This window comes from Hyperolius riggenbachi, chromosome 5, assembly GCF_040937935.1.
Source record: "Hyperolius riggenbachi isolate aHypRig1 chromosome 5, aHypRig1.pri, whole genome shotgun sequence".
Taxonomy (NCBI): domain Eukaryota; kingdom Metazoa; phylum Chordata; class Amphibia; order Anura; family Hyperoliidae; genus Hyperolius; species Hyperolius riggenbachi.
Window position 1 is genome coordinate 389,361,508 of NC_090650.1, and position 17,576 is coordinate 389,379,083.

General features: G+C 43.9%; 1 protein-coding gene across 3 annotated transcripts in view; it reads left to right on the forward strand.

The window, feature by feature from the left end:
* VPS13B (vacuolar protein sorting 13 homolog B) overlaps positions 1-11,897 on the forward strand; it is a 1,202,086-nt gene extending 1,190,189 nt beyond the window's left edge. For all 3 annotated transcript variants that reach the window (XM_068237718.1, XM_068237719.1, XM_068237717.1), the window contains exons 60-62: positions 1,860-1,962; positions 3,042-3,291; positions 11,416-11,897. In XM_068237718.1, coding sequence (XP_068093819.1) covers positions 1,860-1,962; positions 3,042-3,291; positions 11,416-11,664 — 602 coding nt within the window. In that variant the 3' untranslated portion in view covers positions 11,665-11,897. The remainder of the gene's footprint in view (positions 1-1,859; positions 1,963-3,041; positions 3,292-11,415) is intronic.
* The last annotated feature ends 5,679 nt before the right edge of the window (positions 11,898-17,576 follow it).

The window sequence follows — 17,576 nt, forward strand, 5'->3', positions numbered from 1 at the left end:
ACCCAGTATAGGTAGGTAGGCATAGGTAGGTCCCCTAGTATAGGTAGGTAGGTAGGTGTCCCCGTATAGGTAAGTAGGTGCCCCAGTAGTTAGGTAGGCATAGGTAGGTGTCCCAGTATAGATAGTTAGGAAGGGCCTGGCTGGCTCAGTAACAACAATTACCAAGGTCCAGCTGCAACATATAGGGCTGTATAATTCAGTGAGCAACACACACAAAAAAAACACATCAGGAAAACATTAGAGCTCTCAAAAGAGCTGTTGAGGGGTGCTATTTTGGCAATAACAAACAGCCAGGAGCAAGCCAAGAGCCTAACTAATCTTTCCCTAGGAGAACAAGACCCTCATAGTGCATTATGGGGCGAATCGAACTTCCGCAAATGTTCGCTTGGTCCAGGTGATCGCGAACCCCCAAAGTTCGCCTGGAACCGTTCGCCGGCGAACCGTGCGCTACATCTCTAGCTGCCACCACCATATTTGACAGTGGGGTTGGTGTGTTCTGAGTGATGAGCAGTGTTAGTTTTCCGCCACACATAGCGTTTTGCATTTTGACCAAAAAGTTCCATTTTGGTCTCATCTGACCAGAGCATCTTTTTCCACATGGTTGCTGTGTTCCCCACATGGCTTGAGGCAAACTGCAAATGGGGACTTCTTATGCTTTTCTGTTAACAATGACTTTCTTCTTGCCACTCTTCCATAAAGGCCAACTTTGTGCAGTGCACGACTAATAGTTGTCCTATGGACAGATTCCCCCACCTGAGCTGTAGATCTCTGCAGCTCGTGCAGAGTCACCATGGGCCTCTTGACTGCATTTCTGATCTGCGCTCTCCTTGTTCGGCCTGTGAGTTTAGGTGGACGGCCTTGTCTTGGTAGGTTTACAGTTGTGCCATACTCCTTCCAATTCTGAATGATCACTTGAACAGTGCTCTGTGGGATGTTCAAGGCTTTGGAAAACTTTTTGTAGCCTAAGCCTGCTTTACAATTCTCAATAACTTTATCCCTGACCTGTCTGGTGTGTTCTTTGGACTTCATGGTGTTGTTGCTCCCAATATTGTCTTAGACAACCTCTGAGGCCGTCACAGAGCAGCTGTATTTGTACTGACATTACATTACAGACAGGTGCACTCTATTTAGTCAGCACTCATCAGGCAATGTCTATGGGCAACTGACTGCACTCAGACCAAAGGGGGCTGAAAAATTACGCACACCCCACTTTGCAGTTATTGATTTGTAAAAAATGTTTGGAATCATGTATAATTTTCATTCCACTTCTCACGTGTACAACACTTTGTATTGGTCTTTCAAGTGGAATTCCAATAAAATTGATTCATGTTTATGGCAGTAATGTGACAAAATGTGGAAAACTTCAAGGGGGCCGAATACTTTTGCAAACCACTGTATATGTTATATACAGTGTGTGTGTGTGTATATATGTATATATATATATATATATATATATATATATATATATATATATATATATATATATATATATGCAGTAAAAAGTATGTGAACCCTCTTGAAATATATGAATTTCTGCACAAATTGGTCTTCCAGTCCCTATGGTTATTATCATGATGCCCAATCTACACGATACAATTTGAATTGAATCGAATCGAATCCCAATCGGACATGTCGGATTTAATCAGATCGTAAATAGAATTGTAAACAAATCGCACAAAGAATCGTATGGTGTAGATGGGGCTTTACATACTGCACGGTATTGGATCTCATTCTTGGCCCCCATGTTTCTGTTTCGGAGTTTTGATTGAATGCTACAGATGTCTGCATATGCTTATGTGTTGTGTTCATCTGTCATGAACTGCCAGTCATTAATAATCTCTCATTTTTGTCTTTTGCAGGGATATTACACGGTGCCGGGCTCTCCCAGCTTCCCAAGCAGAGATACCTGCCCAATGACCTGCAGTCACAGCAAGCCCCCAACAGCCATGTGAAATATGTCTGGTAATGTCCTCTGCTGTGAACATCCACATAGCGACCATATATCTGTGCACAGCTGCCTACCCACCTCATGCATACCCACCCCTTTTTACAGCTACATACCCACCTCCCACACCTGTGTACAAATGCATATCTACCACATACACTCCCCTACATTTGTGCATCCACATATCCCCCACACACTTCCATACCTGTGTACCACTGCATATCTACCACATACACTCCCAAACTTGTGTACAGCCTAATATTCACCAGACACACTCACTCTTCTGTGTACAGCCTCAAATCCACCATATACACTCACACACCTGTGTGCAGCCAAATATTCCCATCCACATACCTAAACTGACTAGCTGCATAATGAAGAGTTCATAAACTCAGTGCTTTATGGATGCAAATGAGGCAGTGGAATGCAACTGCAGCTCTCCTGATGAATTAAAAAACAAAACAAAAAACTTTTATCTGGCTGTGCAAATAATCCTGATAACGAGTGATGAAAATCTCATAGGCGAATTATTTTTGTTGAGAGCTGAATGAACACAAATTGACATGGCTGCTAAGTACACTTCACAGTTAATATGTAACCCCTTAAATTGAAATTGGGGATGAGAGACTTTAGGAGAGTTCTATTATTATCGCTTCTACACATTGGACCTGATGCAGGAAACCGTGGTAATATTGCCTTTTACTCATATTGCACGGCAATATTACCCTTACTGATGGCACTGTGTACTGCAAGTTATGCTATTAACACAATCTGCGATACTCGACTAGTTTGGCCATTGCTAAGGTAACGTGTTACCAACAGTAATGTGCCTCAGTAACACGCACTACCATAGCAACGGCCACCCTAATCAAGTACCGCGGGTCCCGCTAATAGCATAACTTGCGGTACTTGGTGCTGATAGTAAGGGTTATATGCCATGCTATGTCTGTACAGGGCAATATTACTGTGGTTTTCTGCATCAAGCCCATCGACATTAATTATCTCATGTTTATTGTCAGTTTAGGCTTGTTCAGTAGTGGAAGAGTTTGGAGAGGGTTTGTATCCATGTTAACAGATCTTTCTCCCCCCCCTGCAGGAAGATGCTCCAGTCTCTGGGCCGGTCAAAGCTGCACATGTCTCTAGACGTGGTCATTGTCAGTGGATCTGGACAGGAGTACGCTGGCTGCTTGTTGCTGACTTCAGAAGTGCTGTTTGTTGTCAGTATCAGTGAAGACACCCAGCAGCAGGCCTTCCCCGTCACTGAGATAGACTGTATGGAAGAGGGAGGGTCAAAGAACTGCCTCATAGTGCAGCTCAAGCAACAGCCGGTCACCACCGATACGGAGGTAAGTGATAACCTGTCTCCGGGGTTAAAGTAACTGGTGGTTTACATGGTGATGACGAAGTGTAATCCATTTTACCTATATAGGTTTTTTCATAGGTTTGGTAAATCTAATTCCCCCTCATTTGTGTCTAATATCAAGTTGTAATTTGATCCTCTCGTGTGTCACATGACTGCCTATGGCAGATAAGCCCATTTGAAAGTACAGACTGTAAACAATATGTCTGCTTCCATAAATCAGGAAGTAGAAACAGTACAGATTTATTTTAGGCTTTTTATCAGCTGTAACAAAGAAATGTTTTTGTTTAAAGGTTATTATGCTGTTGTGTATCTTTTAGAGCAGAGATGAGTTCTAAGTTCAGGTCCACTTTAATACATTTTATGAAATTTTTAACTGCTCTTAGTACTGGACAAAAGGAAGTTGCCAGGCAGCCACTGACTATGGCTGACAGCGTGTTTGGGCCAGAGAAAGCTATGCAGCTCAGTCAATTTACAAGTCACGTATTACCTGTTGCCAGTCCCACGTTAAATTGCAACTCTATACTGTGAAAACAATGTGAATTGTGCTATAGCTGTATTAAGGCGTGGGCTTCACACAACACACACAGGGTGAACTTAGCCCAATACCTGTATCAGACCAGTGCTGTAACCCAGTGTGATACGATTTTCAGATTCAGGGACTGTTCTGAAGTGATACATTACATGATTAATTATAAGCAATAACAGAAATGCCATGTGTTTATATCTGGTTTGCGTCATTAACTACCTGCGGACCGCCGCAGTATAAATCTACGGCGGGAAGGGGGCGCTGTGGTTCTGACCGGACGTAAACTCTACGTCCCATTGACCGTGCGCCGCCGCTCGATCTCCGCCGCAATATGCTGCCCTGCCGCCTCTATGACGGCAGAGCACTGTGAGTCGGGCAGCAGCCGTTTTCATTGGCTCCTGGCCCTGTCATTCATGTAAGCCGTTCCCATTGGCTTACATAGAGTGACAGGGTTAGAAGCCAATGAAAGCGGCTCCTGACCGGCGCACAGCGCTCTGCCGTCATACCGATGGCAGAGAGAGCAGCCTGCAACGGGGACAGAGCGGCGTGATCGTGGGGAGCGGCGGATTTTAGCGGTGATTCATCGGGAAGCGGTGGTTTACTGGACCAGCACCCTCTGGTCTTTAAGGGGGCAGAGGGTGCTGGTGCCGAAGTGGTTGAAAGACAACTGAAGTGAGAGGGATATGGAAGCTGCCATAGTTGTTTCCTAAACACATGCACATTGCCTGGTTGTCCTGTTGCATGCAGATCAGATGTTTGACTGGATTTCCCGCATGCTTGTTTCGGGTGAATATTTCCTTCTCACTTCAGGTGTCCTTTAAAGTCTGCTTCACATCACTTGCAATGTGTCAAAAGGAAACCAGTGTCCCTTTTTGGGTCTATGGTAATTATCACTTTAGTCAAATGTGAATTTTCAATAGTGATGACTGGGGAAGGGAGCTGTAGCAATGCGAGTGATGTTGGTGGCCAGTACAGAACATGGTGATGGGCTTTATTTTTATGGGACATTTGGGTGCACCCTGCGCCACCATAGGTCGTAATGTGAATTGCGGCTATAGCGGCACTCAGACAGTATTACTTTAACTACTTCCCGACCGCCGTATAGACAAATGGCGGCCGGGAAGCAGACGCCGCAAGGACCGTCGTATTGACAAAATGCGGCGGTCCTTGTTTGGGCATGGGCGGAGCGATCGCGTCATCCGTGACGCGATCCTCCGCCTCCGCCTGTCGCCGCTCACTCGCCGCAACATCCCGCCGGCCATACGGAAGCGCCGGCGGGATGTTAACCCGACGATCGCCGCATACAAAGTGTATAATACACTTTGTAATGTTTACAAAGTGTATTATACAGGCTGCCTCCTGCCCTGGTGGTCCCAGTGTCCGAGGGACCACCAGGGCAGGCTGCAGCCACCCTAGTCTGCACCAAGCACACTGATTTTCTCCCCCCCCCGCCCCAGATCGCCCACAGCACCCATCAGACCCCCCCCCTGCCCACCCCCCAGACCCCTGTTTGCACCCAATCACCCCCCTAATCACCCATCAATCACTCCCTGTCACTATCTGTCAATGCTATTTTTTTTAATACCCCCCCCCCTGCCCCCTGCTCCCTCCTGATCACCCCCCAACCCCCCAGATTCTCCCCAGACCCCCCCCAGACCCCCCCCCCCAATGTACTGTATGCATCTATCCCCCCTGATCACCTGTCAATCACCTGTCAATCACCTGTCAATCACCCGTCAATCACCCGTCAATCACCCGTCAATCACCCATCAATCACCCCCTGTCACTGCCACCCATCAATCAGCCCCTAACCTGCCCCTTGCGGGCAATCTGATCACCCCCCCACACCAATAGATCGCCCGCAGATCCGACATCAGATCACCTCCCAAATCCATTGTTTACATCTATTCTCTCCTCTAAACACCCACTAATTACCCATCAATCACCCATCAATCACCCCCTATCACCACCTGTCACTTTTACCTATCAGATCAGACCCTAATCTGCCCCTTGCGGGCACCCAATCACCCGCCCACACGCTCAGATTGCCCTCAGACCCCCCCTTATCAATTCACCAGTGCATTCATTACATCTGTCCTTCCCTGTAATAACCCACTGATCACCTGTCAATCACCTATCACCCATCAATCACCCCCTGTCACCCCCTGTCACTGCCACCCATCAATCAGCCCCTAACCTGCCCCTTGCGGGCAATCTGATCACCCACCCACACCATTAGATCGCCCGCAAACCCGCCGTCAGATTACCTCCCAAATGTATTGTTTACATCTGTTATCTTCTCTAAACACCCACTAATTACCCATCAATCACCCCCTATCACTGTTACCTATCAGATCAGACCCTAATCTGCCCCTTGCGGGCACCCAATCACCCGCCTACACGCTCAGATTACCCTCAGACCCCCCCTTATCAATTCGCCAGGGCATTATTTACATCTATCCTTCCCTGTAATAACCCACTGATCACCTGTCAATCACCTGCCAATCACCTATCACCCATCAATCACCCCCTGTCACCCCCTGTCACTGCCACCCAACAATCAGCCCCTAACCTGCCCCTTGCGGGCAATCTGATTACCCACCCACACCAATCGATCGCCCGCAGATGCGACATCAGATCACCACCCAAGCGCAGCGTTTACTCTCCTCTAAACACCCACTAATTACCCATCAATCACCCATAAATCACCCCCTATCACCACCTGTCACTGTTACCCATCAGATCAGACCCTAATCTGCCCCTTGCGGGCACCCAATCACCCGCCTACTCGCTCAGATTACCCTCAGACCCCCCCTTATCAATTCGCCAGTGCAATATTTACATCTGTTCTCCCCTGTAATAACCCACTGATTACCTGTCAATCACCTATCAATCACCCATCAATCACCCCCTGTCACTGCCACCCATCAATCACCCCCTGTCACTGCCACCCATCAATCACCCCCTGTCACTGCCACCCATAAATCAGCCCCTAACCTGCCCCTTGCGGGCAATCTGATCACCCACCCACACCAATAGATCGCTCGCAGATCCGACGTCCGATCACCTCCCAAGTGCAGTGTTTACATCTGTTCTCTACCCTAAACACCCACTAATTACCCATCAATCACCCCCTGTCACTGCTACCTATCAGATTAGACCCCTATCTGCCCCTAGGGCACTCAATCACCCGCCCACACCCTCAGAATGCCCTCAGACCCCAGCCCTGATCACCTCGCCAGTGCATTGCTTGCATCTATTCCCCCCTCTAATCACACCTTGAGACACCCATCAATCACCTCCTGTCACCCCCTAGCACACCTACCCATCAGATCAGGCCCTAATTTGCCCCGTGTGGGCTCCTGATCACTCGGCCAAACCCTCAGATCCCCCTCAGACCCCCTTCCGATCACCTCCCCAGTGCATTGATTGCATCTATTTTCCCCTCTAACCACCCCCTGAGACACCCATCAATCACCTCCTGTCACCCCCCTAGCACTCCTATCCATCAGATCAGGCCCAATACAACCTGTCATCTAAAAGGCCACCCTGCTTATGACCGGTTCCACAAAATTCGCCCCCTCATAGACCACCTGTCATCAAAATTTGCAGATGCTTATACCCCTGAACAGTCATTTTGAGACATTTGGTTTCCAGACTACTCACGGTTTTGGGCCCGTAAAATGCCAGGGCGGTATAGGAACCCCACAAGTGACCCCATTTTAGAAAAAAAGACACCCCAAGGTATTCTGTTAGGTGTATGACGAGTTCATAGAAGATTTTATTTTTTGTCAAAAGTTAGCGGAAATTGATTTTTATTGTTTTTTTTCCACAAAGTGTCACTTTCCGCTAACTTTTGACAAAAAATAAAATCTTCTATGAACTCACCATACTCCTAACAGAATACCTTGGGGTGTCTTCTTTCTAAAATGGGGTCACTTGTGGGGTTCCTATACTGCCCTGGCATTTTAGGGGCCCTAAACCGCGAGGAGTAGTCTAGAAAACAAATGCCTCAAAATGACCTGTGAATAGGACGTTGGGCCCCTTAGCGCACCTAGGCTGCAAAAAAGTGTCACACATGTGGTACCGCCGTACTCAGGAAAAGTAGTATAATGTGTTTTGGGGTGTATTTTTACACATACCCATGCTGGGTGGGAGAAATTTCTATGTAAATGGACAATTGTGTGTAAAAAAATCAAACAATTGTCATTTACAGAGATATTTCTCCCACTTAGCATGGGTATGTGTAAAAATACACCCCAAAACGCATTATACTACTTCTCCTGAGTACGGCGGTACCACATGTGTGGCACTTTTTTACACCCTAAGTACGCTAAGGGGCCCAAAGTCCAATGAGTACCTTTAGGATTTCACAGGTCATTTTGCGACATTTGGTTTCAAGACTACTCCTCACGGTTTAGGGCCCCTAAAATGCCAGGGCAGTATAGGAACCCCACAAATGACCCCATTCTAGAAAGAAGACACCCCAAGGTATTCCGTACGGAGTATGGTGAGTTCATAGAAGATTTTTATTTTTTGTCACAAGTTAGCGGAAAAAGACACTTTGTGAAAAAAAACTATTAAAATCAATTTCCGCTAACTTGTGACAAAAAAATAAAAACTTCTATGAACTCACCATACTCCTAACGGAATACCTTGGGGTGTCTTCTTTCTAAAATGGGGTCATTAGTGGGGTTCCTATACTGCCCTGGCATTTTAGGGGCCCTAAACCGCGAGGAGTAGTCTTGAAACAAAAATGACCTGTGAAATCCTAAAGGTACTCATTGGACTTTGGGCCCCTTAGTGCAGTTAGGGTGCAAAAAAGTGCCACACATGTGGTATCGCCGTACTCGGGAGAAGTAGTATAATGTGTTTTGGGGTGTATTTTTACACATACCCATGCTGGGTGGGAGAAATACCTCTGTAAATGACAATCTTTTGATTTTTTTACACACAATTGTCCATTTACAGAGGTATTTCTCCCACCCAGCATGGGTATGTGTAAAAATACACCCCAAAACACATTGTACTACTTCTCCCGAGTATGGCGATACCACATGTGTGGCACTTTTTTGCACCCTAACTGCGCTAAAGGGCCCAAAGTCCAATGAGTACCTTTAGGATTTTACAGGTCATTTTGAGAAATTTCGTTTCAAGACTACTCCTCACGGTTTAGGGCCCCTAAAATGCCAGAGCAGTATAGGAACCCCACAAATGACCCCATTTTAGAAAGAAGACACCCCAAGGTATTCCGTTAGTAGTATGGCGAGTTCATAGATTTTATTTTTTGTCACAAGTTAGCGGAAATTGATTTTAATTGTGTTTTTTCACAAAGTGTCATTTTCCGCTAACTTTTGACAAAAAATAAAATCTTCTATGAACTCACCATACTCCTAACGGAATACCTTGGGGTGTCTTCTTTCTAAAATAGGGTCATTTGTGGGGTTCCTATACTGCCCTGGCATTTTAGGGGCCCTAAACCGTGAGGAGTAGTCTTGAAACGAAATTTCTCAAAATGACCTGTGAAATCCTAAAGGTACTCATTGAACTTTGGACCCTTTAGCGCAGTTAGGGTGCAAAAAAGTGCCACACATGTGGTATCGCCGTACTCAGGAGAAGTAGTATAATGTGTTTTGTGGTGTATTTTTACACATACCCATGCTGAGTGGGAGAAAGATCTCTGTAAATGGACAATTGTGTGTAAAAAAAATTAACAAATTGTCATTTACAGAGATATTTCTCCCACCCAGCATGGGTATGTGTAAAAATACACCCCAAAACACATTATACTACTTCTCCTGAGTACGGCAATACCACATGTGTGGCACTTTTTTGCAGCCTAACTGCGCTAAGGGGTCCAAAGTCCAATGAGCACCTTTAGGCTTTACAGGGGTGCTTACAATTTAGCACCCCCCAAAATGTCAGGACAGTAAACACACCCCACAAATGACCCATTTTGGAAAGTAGACCCTTCAAGGTATTCAGAGAGGGGCATTGTGAGTCCGTGGCAGATTTCATTTTTTTTTGTCGCAAGTTAGAAGAAATGGAAACTTTTTTTTTTTCTTTTTTTTTCTCACAAAGTGTCATTTTCCGCTTACTTGTGACAAAAAATAATATCTTCTATGAACTCACTATGCCTCTCAGTGAATACTTTGGGATGTCTTCTTTCCAAAATGGGGTCATTTGGGGGGTATTTATACTATCCTGGAATTCTAGCCCCTCATGAAACATGACAGGGGGTCAGAAAAGTCAGAGATGCTTGAAAATGGGAAAATTCACTTTTTGCACCATAGTTTGTAAACGCTATAACTTTTACCCAAACCAATAAATATACACTGAATGGGTTTTTTTTTTATCAAAAACATGTTTGTCCACATTTTTCGCGCTGCATGTATACAGAAATTTTACTTTATTTGAAAAATGTCAGCACAGAAAGTTAAAAAAATCATTTTTTTGCCAAAATTCATGTCTTTTTTGATGAATATAATAAAAAGTAAAAATCGCAGGAGCAATCAAATAGCATCAAAAGAAAGCTTTATTAGTGACAAGAAAAGGAGCCAAAATTCATTTACGTGGTAGGTTGTATGAGCGAGCAATAAACCGTGAAAGCTGCAGTGGTCTGAATGGAAAAAAAGTGGCCGGTCCTTAAGGGGTAGAAAGCCCTAGGTCCTCAAGTGGTTAAAAACTGCGTAATTCACCCGTCAGCAATAGCTGGCAGCAGAATTACGTCTTTCCACGAGTCCATGGCAGCCTGGAGGTGGAATAGTAGTTTAACGCAGGAGCCGACTGAGACGTTTTTTGGCTATACCCTGGAATAGTAGTTAACGCAGGAGCCGACTGAGACGTTTTTCGGCTATACCCTGTGCCCAAATTTCTTGGCGCTATTTTGAGGCACTTCTTGAGTGGAGAGAGAAGGCCATCTTCAGTTCCAAGATGTCCCTTGCAGAAGGCGTGGTAAGCCTCTAATCATGGAGGCTGTAGAGTTGCAAGACACAGATGTACATATAATGAGAGGGGCATAGATTCAGTAGCATCACAAGGGGGGTGCGGGATACTCCAGGGTGTGACCTCAGACGGGGTGACACTGAGACAGGGGAAAGAAGACCTGAGAAAGGGATGCAGGAGGAGGAGGGTTTCCCGACTCCTTTTCTTCCTTCTTCTGCACATGCTGTTTAATCACGACAGGAGAACCAGGAGGCGTAGACCTGGCCGGCGAGTGGAGGATGGTCTGGTGTGCTAAAACCTACTCTGAATTATTCACATCACACCCACTAGGAAGGCGAGGGAGAATGGAGGGAGAAAGAAAAGGTTGCCCCCTTTCCCCATTACTGGTGTGGAATTGGGAGTGTGTTTAGGAGGAGCGGGGTGACACTGGGTTACCAGCCGCACCGGGTAACTTTAACCCTCTGTGCATCATCAATATATTCATGCTTTAAACCAGGAAGTGAATGTATTGCACAGCGTACCTGTAATTTCTTTCCCCAGACTCTAGTCTACTTAGCGTTATTAAGAATGCTGACTTGAAGCATATTTTATGTTGATTTGTTTACCAAAACTCAAAATATTTTGCACGTTTTCCAGGCTGATGGCACTAGAGAGCGTCTCTCTGAACAGCAGTACAGCCGGCTTGTGGACTTCGTGGTGAAGAGTTCCCCACACCTGATCCCCAGCCAATCCTCCCTACATCTTGCTTCCCAGGTAGTGGCTGCCGAACCACCAGCCATCAACACAAAGACATACCAGTTTCTGGTGGAGTCATCTTTTGCCAAAATATTCATTAGTAAATTCAAGATGGTGAAAAACAAGGCGCTTCACCGTGGATTTCACTGATGGCTTCTTGTGAAGATGAACTTTATGCGACCTTTCCTACAGCCTTACCCGTATCGTGAGACTTCTCCCTGTTCCTCTACCTGTGTGCGTCCATCACCATTCCTGGTGTGTGGAGGCCATGAGTGAACATCGGGATAATGTGGAAAGACTACATCCAGTCAATTTATTATTGACCACCATGTCCATTTTCTTCATGTCTTTGTGAGGTTTACATAAATGATATATTGACCACAGATCTTCAGATAATTCTAACATAGAGTTTCTATCTACTTTTACAATGAATGTTGAAGAATAAGTCATAGAGACAAAATTTGCACTTGTTGCTTAGCCAGTCATGTGCTGATAGAGCTGGCAGCCATTTTAGGTTTTATTCCACTCCACCACTATAAGGGTTTTACAGAACTGATTTAGACTCATCTCAGCCGATCACTATATTTCCCATTCTGCACCGGTTTCTTGCTTATTGTAGAGATAGACCTGCAGATGTTTAGGAACCATCACCACACACATTCACAAAATGCCAATGAATATTCACTGCATTATCAACTTTTTCTATAGTTATTAACAAAAGCAGAAGAGAGAGTACTCACAAGATGTCAGAAGACAACTGGCCGTAATGGCAAAGACGTCCTGCACTGTATGTCCACCCAGTGCCATAGCTTGCAGTTACCGGCTTCCATTGGTCGGGATGTTGGATCAAACGTGCCTCATACTGTTGGCTTACCAACAGTCTCACAATGCATTTCAGCTCCTGATGAAGGCATAAGGGCGCTAAAATGTGTTGTGAGATCGTTCGCATGCCAACAGTCCGAGGCGCGTTTGATTTGACATCCTGACGGTCGGAAACTGGTAACCACAGGCCAAGGCACGGGGCTGACAAACAGTGCAGGACATCTTCGCCATTACCCTGCACTGATAAGCGAAATGTCTTTGGATATCTTGTGCTTTTAATTTTTTTTTTTTTTTGCAAATTGTGAAAACATGGTCATGCCCAATTGAACCGCTCCTCTGCTTTAGTTTTTTTGCTGTAGTGTGTGATGGGAGCTGGATTTTGAGGAGCAGTACGGAGTAGGCATATAAGTTGCTGCTTATAGCCCACGTCATCATAGTGGATTGTTTGTTCCGTAGATATAATATGTGGTCTACCTCTTTGATTATTGCCTTCAGTGAATTCTCAGCTGCGTGCTGACCTGAGGTAGGCGCTTAAATATGGTTATGCAGTTTGCAAAATGCTAAAACATCCTTCATGATCCTGAGTGTTGTCAGAGCAACTATGTTCGTGTGTGTGTGTGTGTGTGTGTGTGTGTGTGTGTGTGTGTGTGTGTGTGTGTGTGTGTGTGTGTGTGTGTGTGTGTGTGTGTGTGTTCTGCAGACTCCTCCCCTCACTGCCACATCAGAACTAACTGTGGCAGTATTAGTGTAAACTGATGAGAGGGATAGAAGAGATAAGATCACGGCTGTTTCTGAACCAATAACATGAAGCGCAGTGCTGTCCAAATTAGCTTTATCCCTAGAGTTGTGGGGTTTTTTTTGTCTTTTTTAAGAAGTTGAGTTTTAAGCACAGTTTTACCTACATACATGTTTTGGGGTGGCCAGTGCTACAGTTATGAGGAACTAAGGAATTAGTATGTTTTTTTAAAGGTCAGCAATAGGAATGGAGAATGAGATAAACAATTCTGAGTTAATGAAATATTATGCAAATGTATCTGGGCTTGAAAATGTACCAGAAATAATTCTGAATTATTTGCATCTTTGAGTCTAGGTTTAGGCATCAGAGGCAAGTGTGCCAGAGCTGACATGTGGCATGGTGAGATAGACGTGTATATACAGTGGCAAAGAGACACTTATGCTGGGCTCCTTTTCCCTGCACGAGGCTGGATCCACACTATAAGCACTTTTCTGAGCGCTTTCTAAAAATTTCTCCCATTCACTTTCATTAAAATTAGTGTAAAAATAGCATAAAAATTGCCACAATCACATACGTGAAAAATCATGGCAATTTTTCCTGTGATTTTAATGAAAGTGAATTGGAAATTGTTTATATAGCATTATAATCACAAAGCGCTCAGAAAAGTGCTTATAGTGTGGATCCAGCCTGAAAGAGTTTATAATTAGCTATGGAATTCACAGTTTTTCGCCAGTCAGCTCACTGATAAAACACTTTCCTAAGGAGAGATCTGGGCTTTTTAGGGCCGGTTCACACGGACGCTTGGCGGCGTCTACCGTCAAGCGTTCGGGACCCATCTGCTAAACTCTCCCATTCAAGTGAATAGGAGCGTTTAGCATTGCGCGGTTACCGTCGATTGCATAAACGCGGCGTTCTGATCCTGATTTAACGCATCGTTTCGGCCGTCCCTAGAAGCCGCATGCAACGCCCAGGGACGGCTAGCCGGCGCGGCTATATGTCCCCCTGCGGGGACGAGAAACGCCGATCGCGACGATCTCTGTACCGCCGCCACCGAACGGGACGTCACAGGACGACGCGACTTCCTGGCCGCCCCAACGCCGCCTGCCGTCCGTGTGAACCGGCCCTTACTGTGAGAGAAAAAGAGCAATAGTTTATGTATTTTCACTCTGGGACTTTTCAGACGCTATAATTGAGCAGCATCTATGAAACCTTAAATCTGCTTTGTAAATGTTTACACATAAAATCTTAAGATATTTAAAAAGTCATTTTTAGGAGTAGAAGGACAGATCCAATTGTTTATTTTCATCTCTGGTTCACCTTAAGATTTAGGCTGGTATGGCAGAATAATGATTAGGGGGTCTATAGCTTTCAACAGATTTTAGCTTTTCCATTCAGAGGTTTCTTTTTGTTACCTGAGATTGTAGATGATAATGGCAGGAGAAAGTGTGCAGTGCAGAATTACAACTGTAATGCATACTACACTGCCAAAACTGCATTTTCTGTCAATAATTCTCTCTCTCACGATTGTTAAATATTTTTTGCACAGGAAAATTTAAAAAGAACACAAAAAAAAAATAAAGTTCCGAATACCTAATCTGTGCATTTTCTGCCCTGAAGTGAAAAACTAAACAGGTTTTTGATCTCTTTATGTTTATACTTAAATGGACTGGATGTATTTCAGCAAACAAAGCACAGATTAGTATAGTGAGAGTCTAGGGATGGTTAATAAGATTCAAATAATTCTGAGTTGATGCAGAACTATGCAAATTTTGTATGCCGATTGTCAAGCTGCATACAATATTTGTATCTGATTGACTACTCATACTGCAGACTTTTTTTTTTCTGCTGATTGATGGAGAGGAACACATACTGCACACTCTCCACGTTCTGACAGCAGCGTGGCAGTTACCATGCAGACTTGTTACCATTAGTGGGGGTCAGTGATGTGCTAATTCCAGCTTGAAATTGGGTCACTGAAAACAAATAGAATATTAATATAATTGTATCAAATTTAATGGAAACTAGAATATTCTATCTTCACTATACAGTTATATGCATCTGAACGACAAAAAAAAAAAATCCTTCCCCCCCACTCTAGGTTTTGCAAACACAAAGCTTTTTTTTTTTTTATAACACTGCTATTCTGATAAATTTACAGACATCCTGTAAGTGCCCATTTTTCCTCAGATTTTGTACATGTGATGAGAAGTTGATAATGTCTTCCCCATCCAGTGTTTCTCATCAGTCCTAAAGAGGTAAAGCCTGTGTAATCAAATATATCCTTTTGTGCATTAGGCAGGTCTATGTCCATTTCTGGACAGCAAGAGAACTTTTGCTTGTTCAAATAAAGTTTAAAAGAACAGAGTTTATCTAATAAAATTCTATATAAACCAGATTTTTGTGACTACATTGTTTTAAAGCATAGGTTTTGTAACATTCACATAGAGTATGTACCGTATACATGCCTGCATGATTAAGGACTGGTTCATATTGTAACACTGTGTGAGCTTACGTAAAGAGGAACTCCAGTGAAAATAATTTAATTAAAAAAGTGCTTCATTTTTACAATAATTATGTTTAAATGATTTAGTCAGTGTTTGCTCATTGTAAAATCTTTCCTCTCCCAGATTCACATTCTGACATGTATTACATGGTGACATTGTTACTGTGGGCAAGTTATGTAGCTGTTTCTAGCTGCTCTGGCTGTTACAGACAGCTTTAAACAGCCATTTCCTGTCTGTGAACATTGTTACATTGTGGCAGTTTGCCCAGAGGACCGCGGTATTCAGAGCCTCTTGTGGGAGGGGTTTCAGCACAAAATTAGTCACACAGCGCCCCCTGATGGTCTGTTTGTGAAAATCATTCTATTTCTCATGTACAAGGGTGTATCAGCTACTGATTGGGATAAAGTTCAATTCTTGGTTGGAGTTTCTCTTTAAGCAATGCAATTTTACAAAATTACCAATGGTGCTGCATTAGCAAGAACTTTTCAAATCACAAGCACCTAAAGCACTCTTGCTGTGTGAAGCAGCCCTTAAAGAGAACCTGTACTGAGTAAAAAAATATTTAAAATAAACACGAGGTAACTTCAAATGAACATTACATAGTTACCTTGCCATCCGTTCCTCTCAGAAGCTCACCATTTTCTTCTGACAATAATACCTTCCAGTTCTGACAATATTTTGTTAGATCTGAAATATATCAGTTGCTGTCAGTTATAGCTGAGAGGAAAACTGATGTATCAGGTAATGTCCATGTTTCCCTATGGCTCAAGTGGGCAATGTTACAGTTTAACTGTGCTGAGTAATGGCCATTTTCAAAATGGAGGACGGAAAATTCCCTTGATCACAGTGAACAAACAAGACACGGGTCAGGAGAAAGACAGTGAGGAGTAGACAACATGGAAAGTATGACTTGTGTATGCTTATTTTGACTTTTAATTTTCAGTTCAGGTTTTCTTTAAGTTCCCTGCACACTATTCCAGTTTTTACAGGAGATTCTGATTTTTAATCGTTACAGCATGCTGTGTGTTCTGTTAATAACATTTAGGGAAAATTGGAATTGCAAATCGGATTTGCAGGGATCTTAATACAAAGATTAGAGTAAACATTGAGAGGAAAAAAAAAGTAAGGGCATATCTCCACTTGTCAGTTTTTCTGCATGAATTGTCTGACAGTTTTGCATTGCTGTCAATTGTTTTTCTGCATGTGAAAAATGTATTCAAGTGGAAACTAGCCCATTGATTAAAAATGGATTGCAGTTATGAAGTGCAGAAAATGCACAGAAAAACTCAGTGAGACAGGCCCTTAAAGGGAACTAGAGGCAAAAGTGATAGAGGCTGCCATATTGATTCCCTTTTAAACAATACTAGTTGTCTGGCAGTCATGATCCTGTGTCTAACACTTTTTTAGCCATAGACCTCGAACAAGCATGTACAAGGTACCCCGACTCAGTTTTTACTGGATTAGCCATATGCTTGTTCCAGGGTTTTAACTCAACACTACTTGTGCCAGAAGATTAACAGGGCTGCCAGGCAACTGGCATAGTTTACAAAAACTATTGCAGCCACCACATCTCACCTCAAGTTCCCTTTAAACAACATTCCACCTACAGGAGCACCATGGATGCTTCACTATTAAATACGTAACATCTTTTTGCAGCTTCTGCATTACCCGGAGCACTTCCATCGGTGCATCATTGAGTAATTGGCATTGCAACAAGCTGCAGGTAGAAGAATTCATGTGGTAAGTGTAAAAGGGCCCTAAAAGAAATAGAACCTGGGCTGCCTTCTTGCATCCGGAAATCTTCCTGGCCACACTGCTCCCTTCCTCTGAACATTGCATGCATTTTCTCCATTCCAGTGCTTGGAAATTACTACAGTGCATGCGCAAAACACTCCTGGCGACAGAGGTGGCCAGTGCCAGGCATGTGAAGTAGTCTGCCCGAAGAGTCCAACTTACTCAATGGAGATAATAAAATTGTCCCCAATTCAGAGTGGATGTGT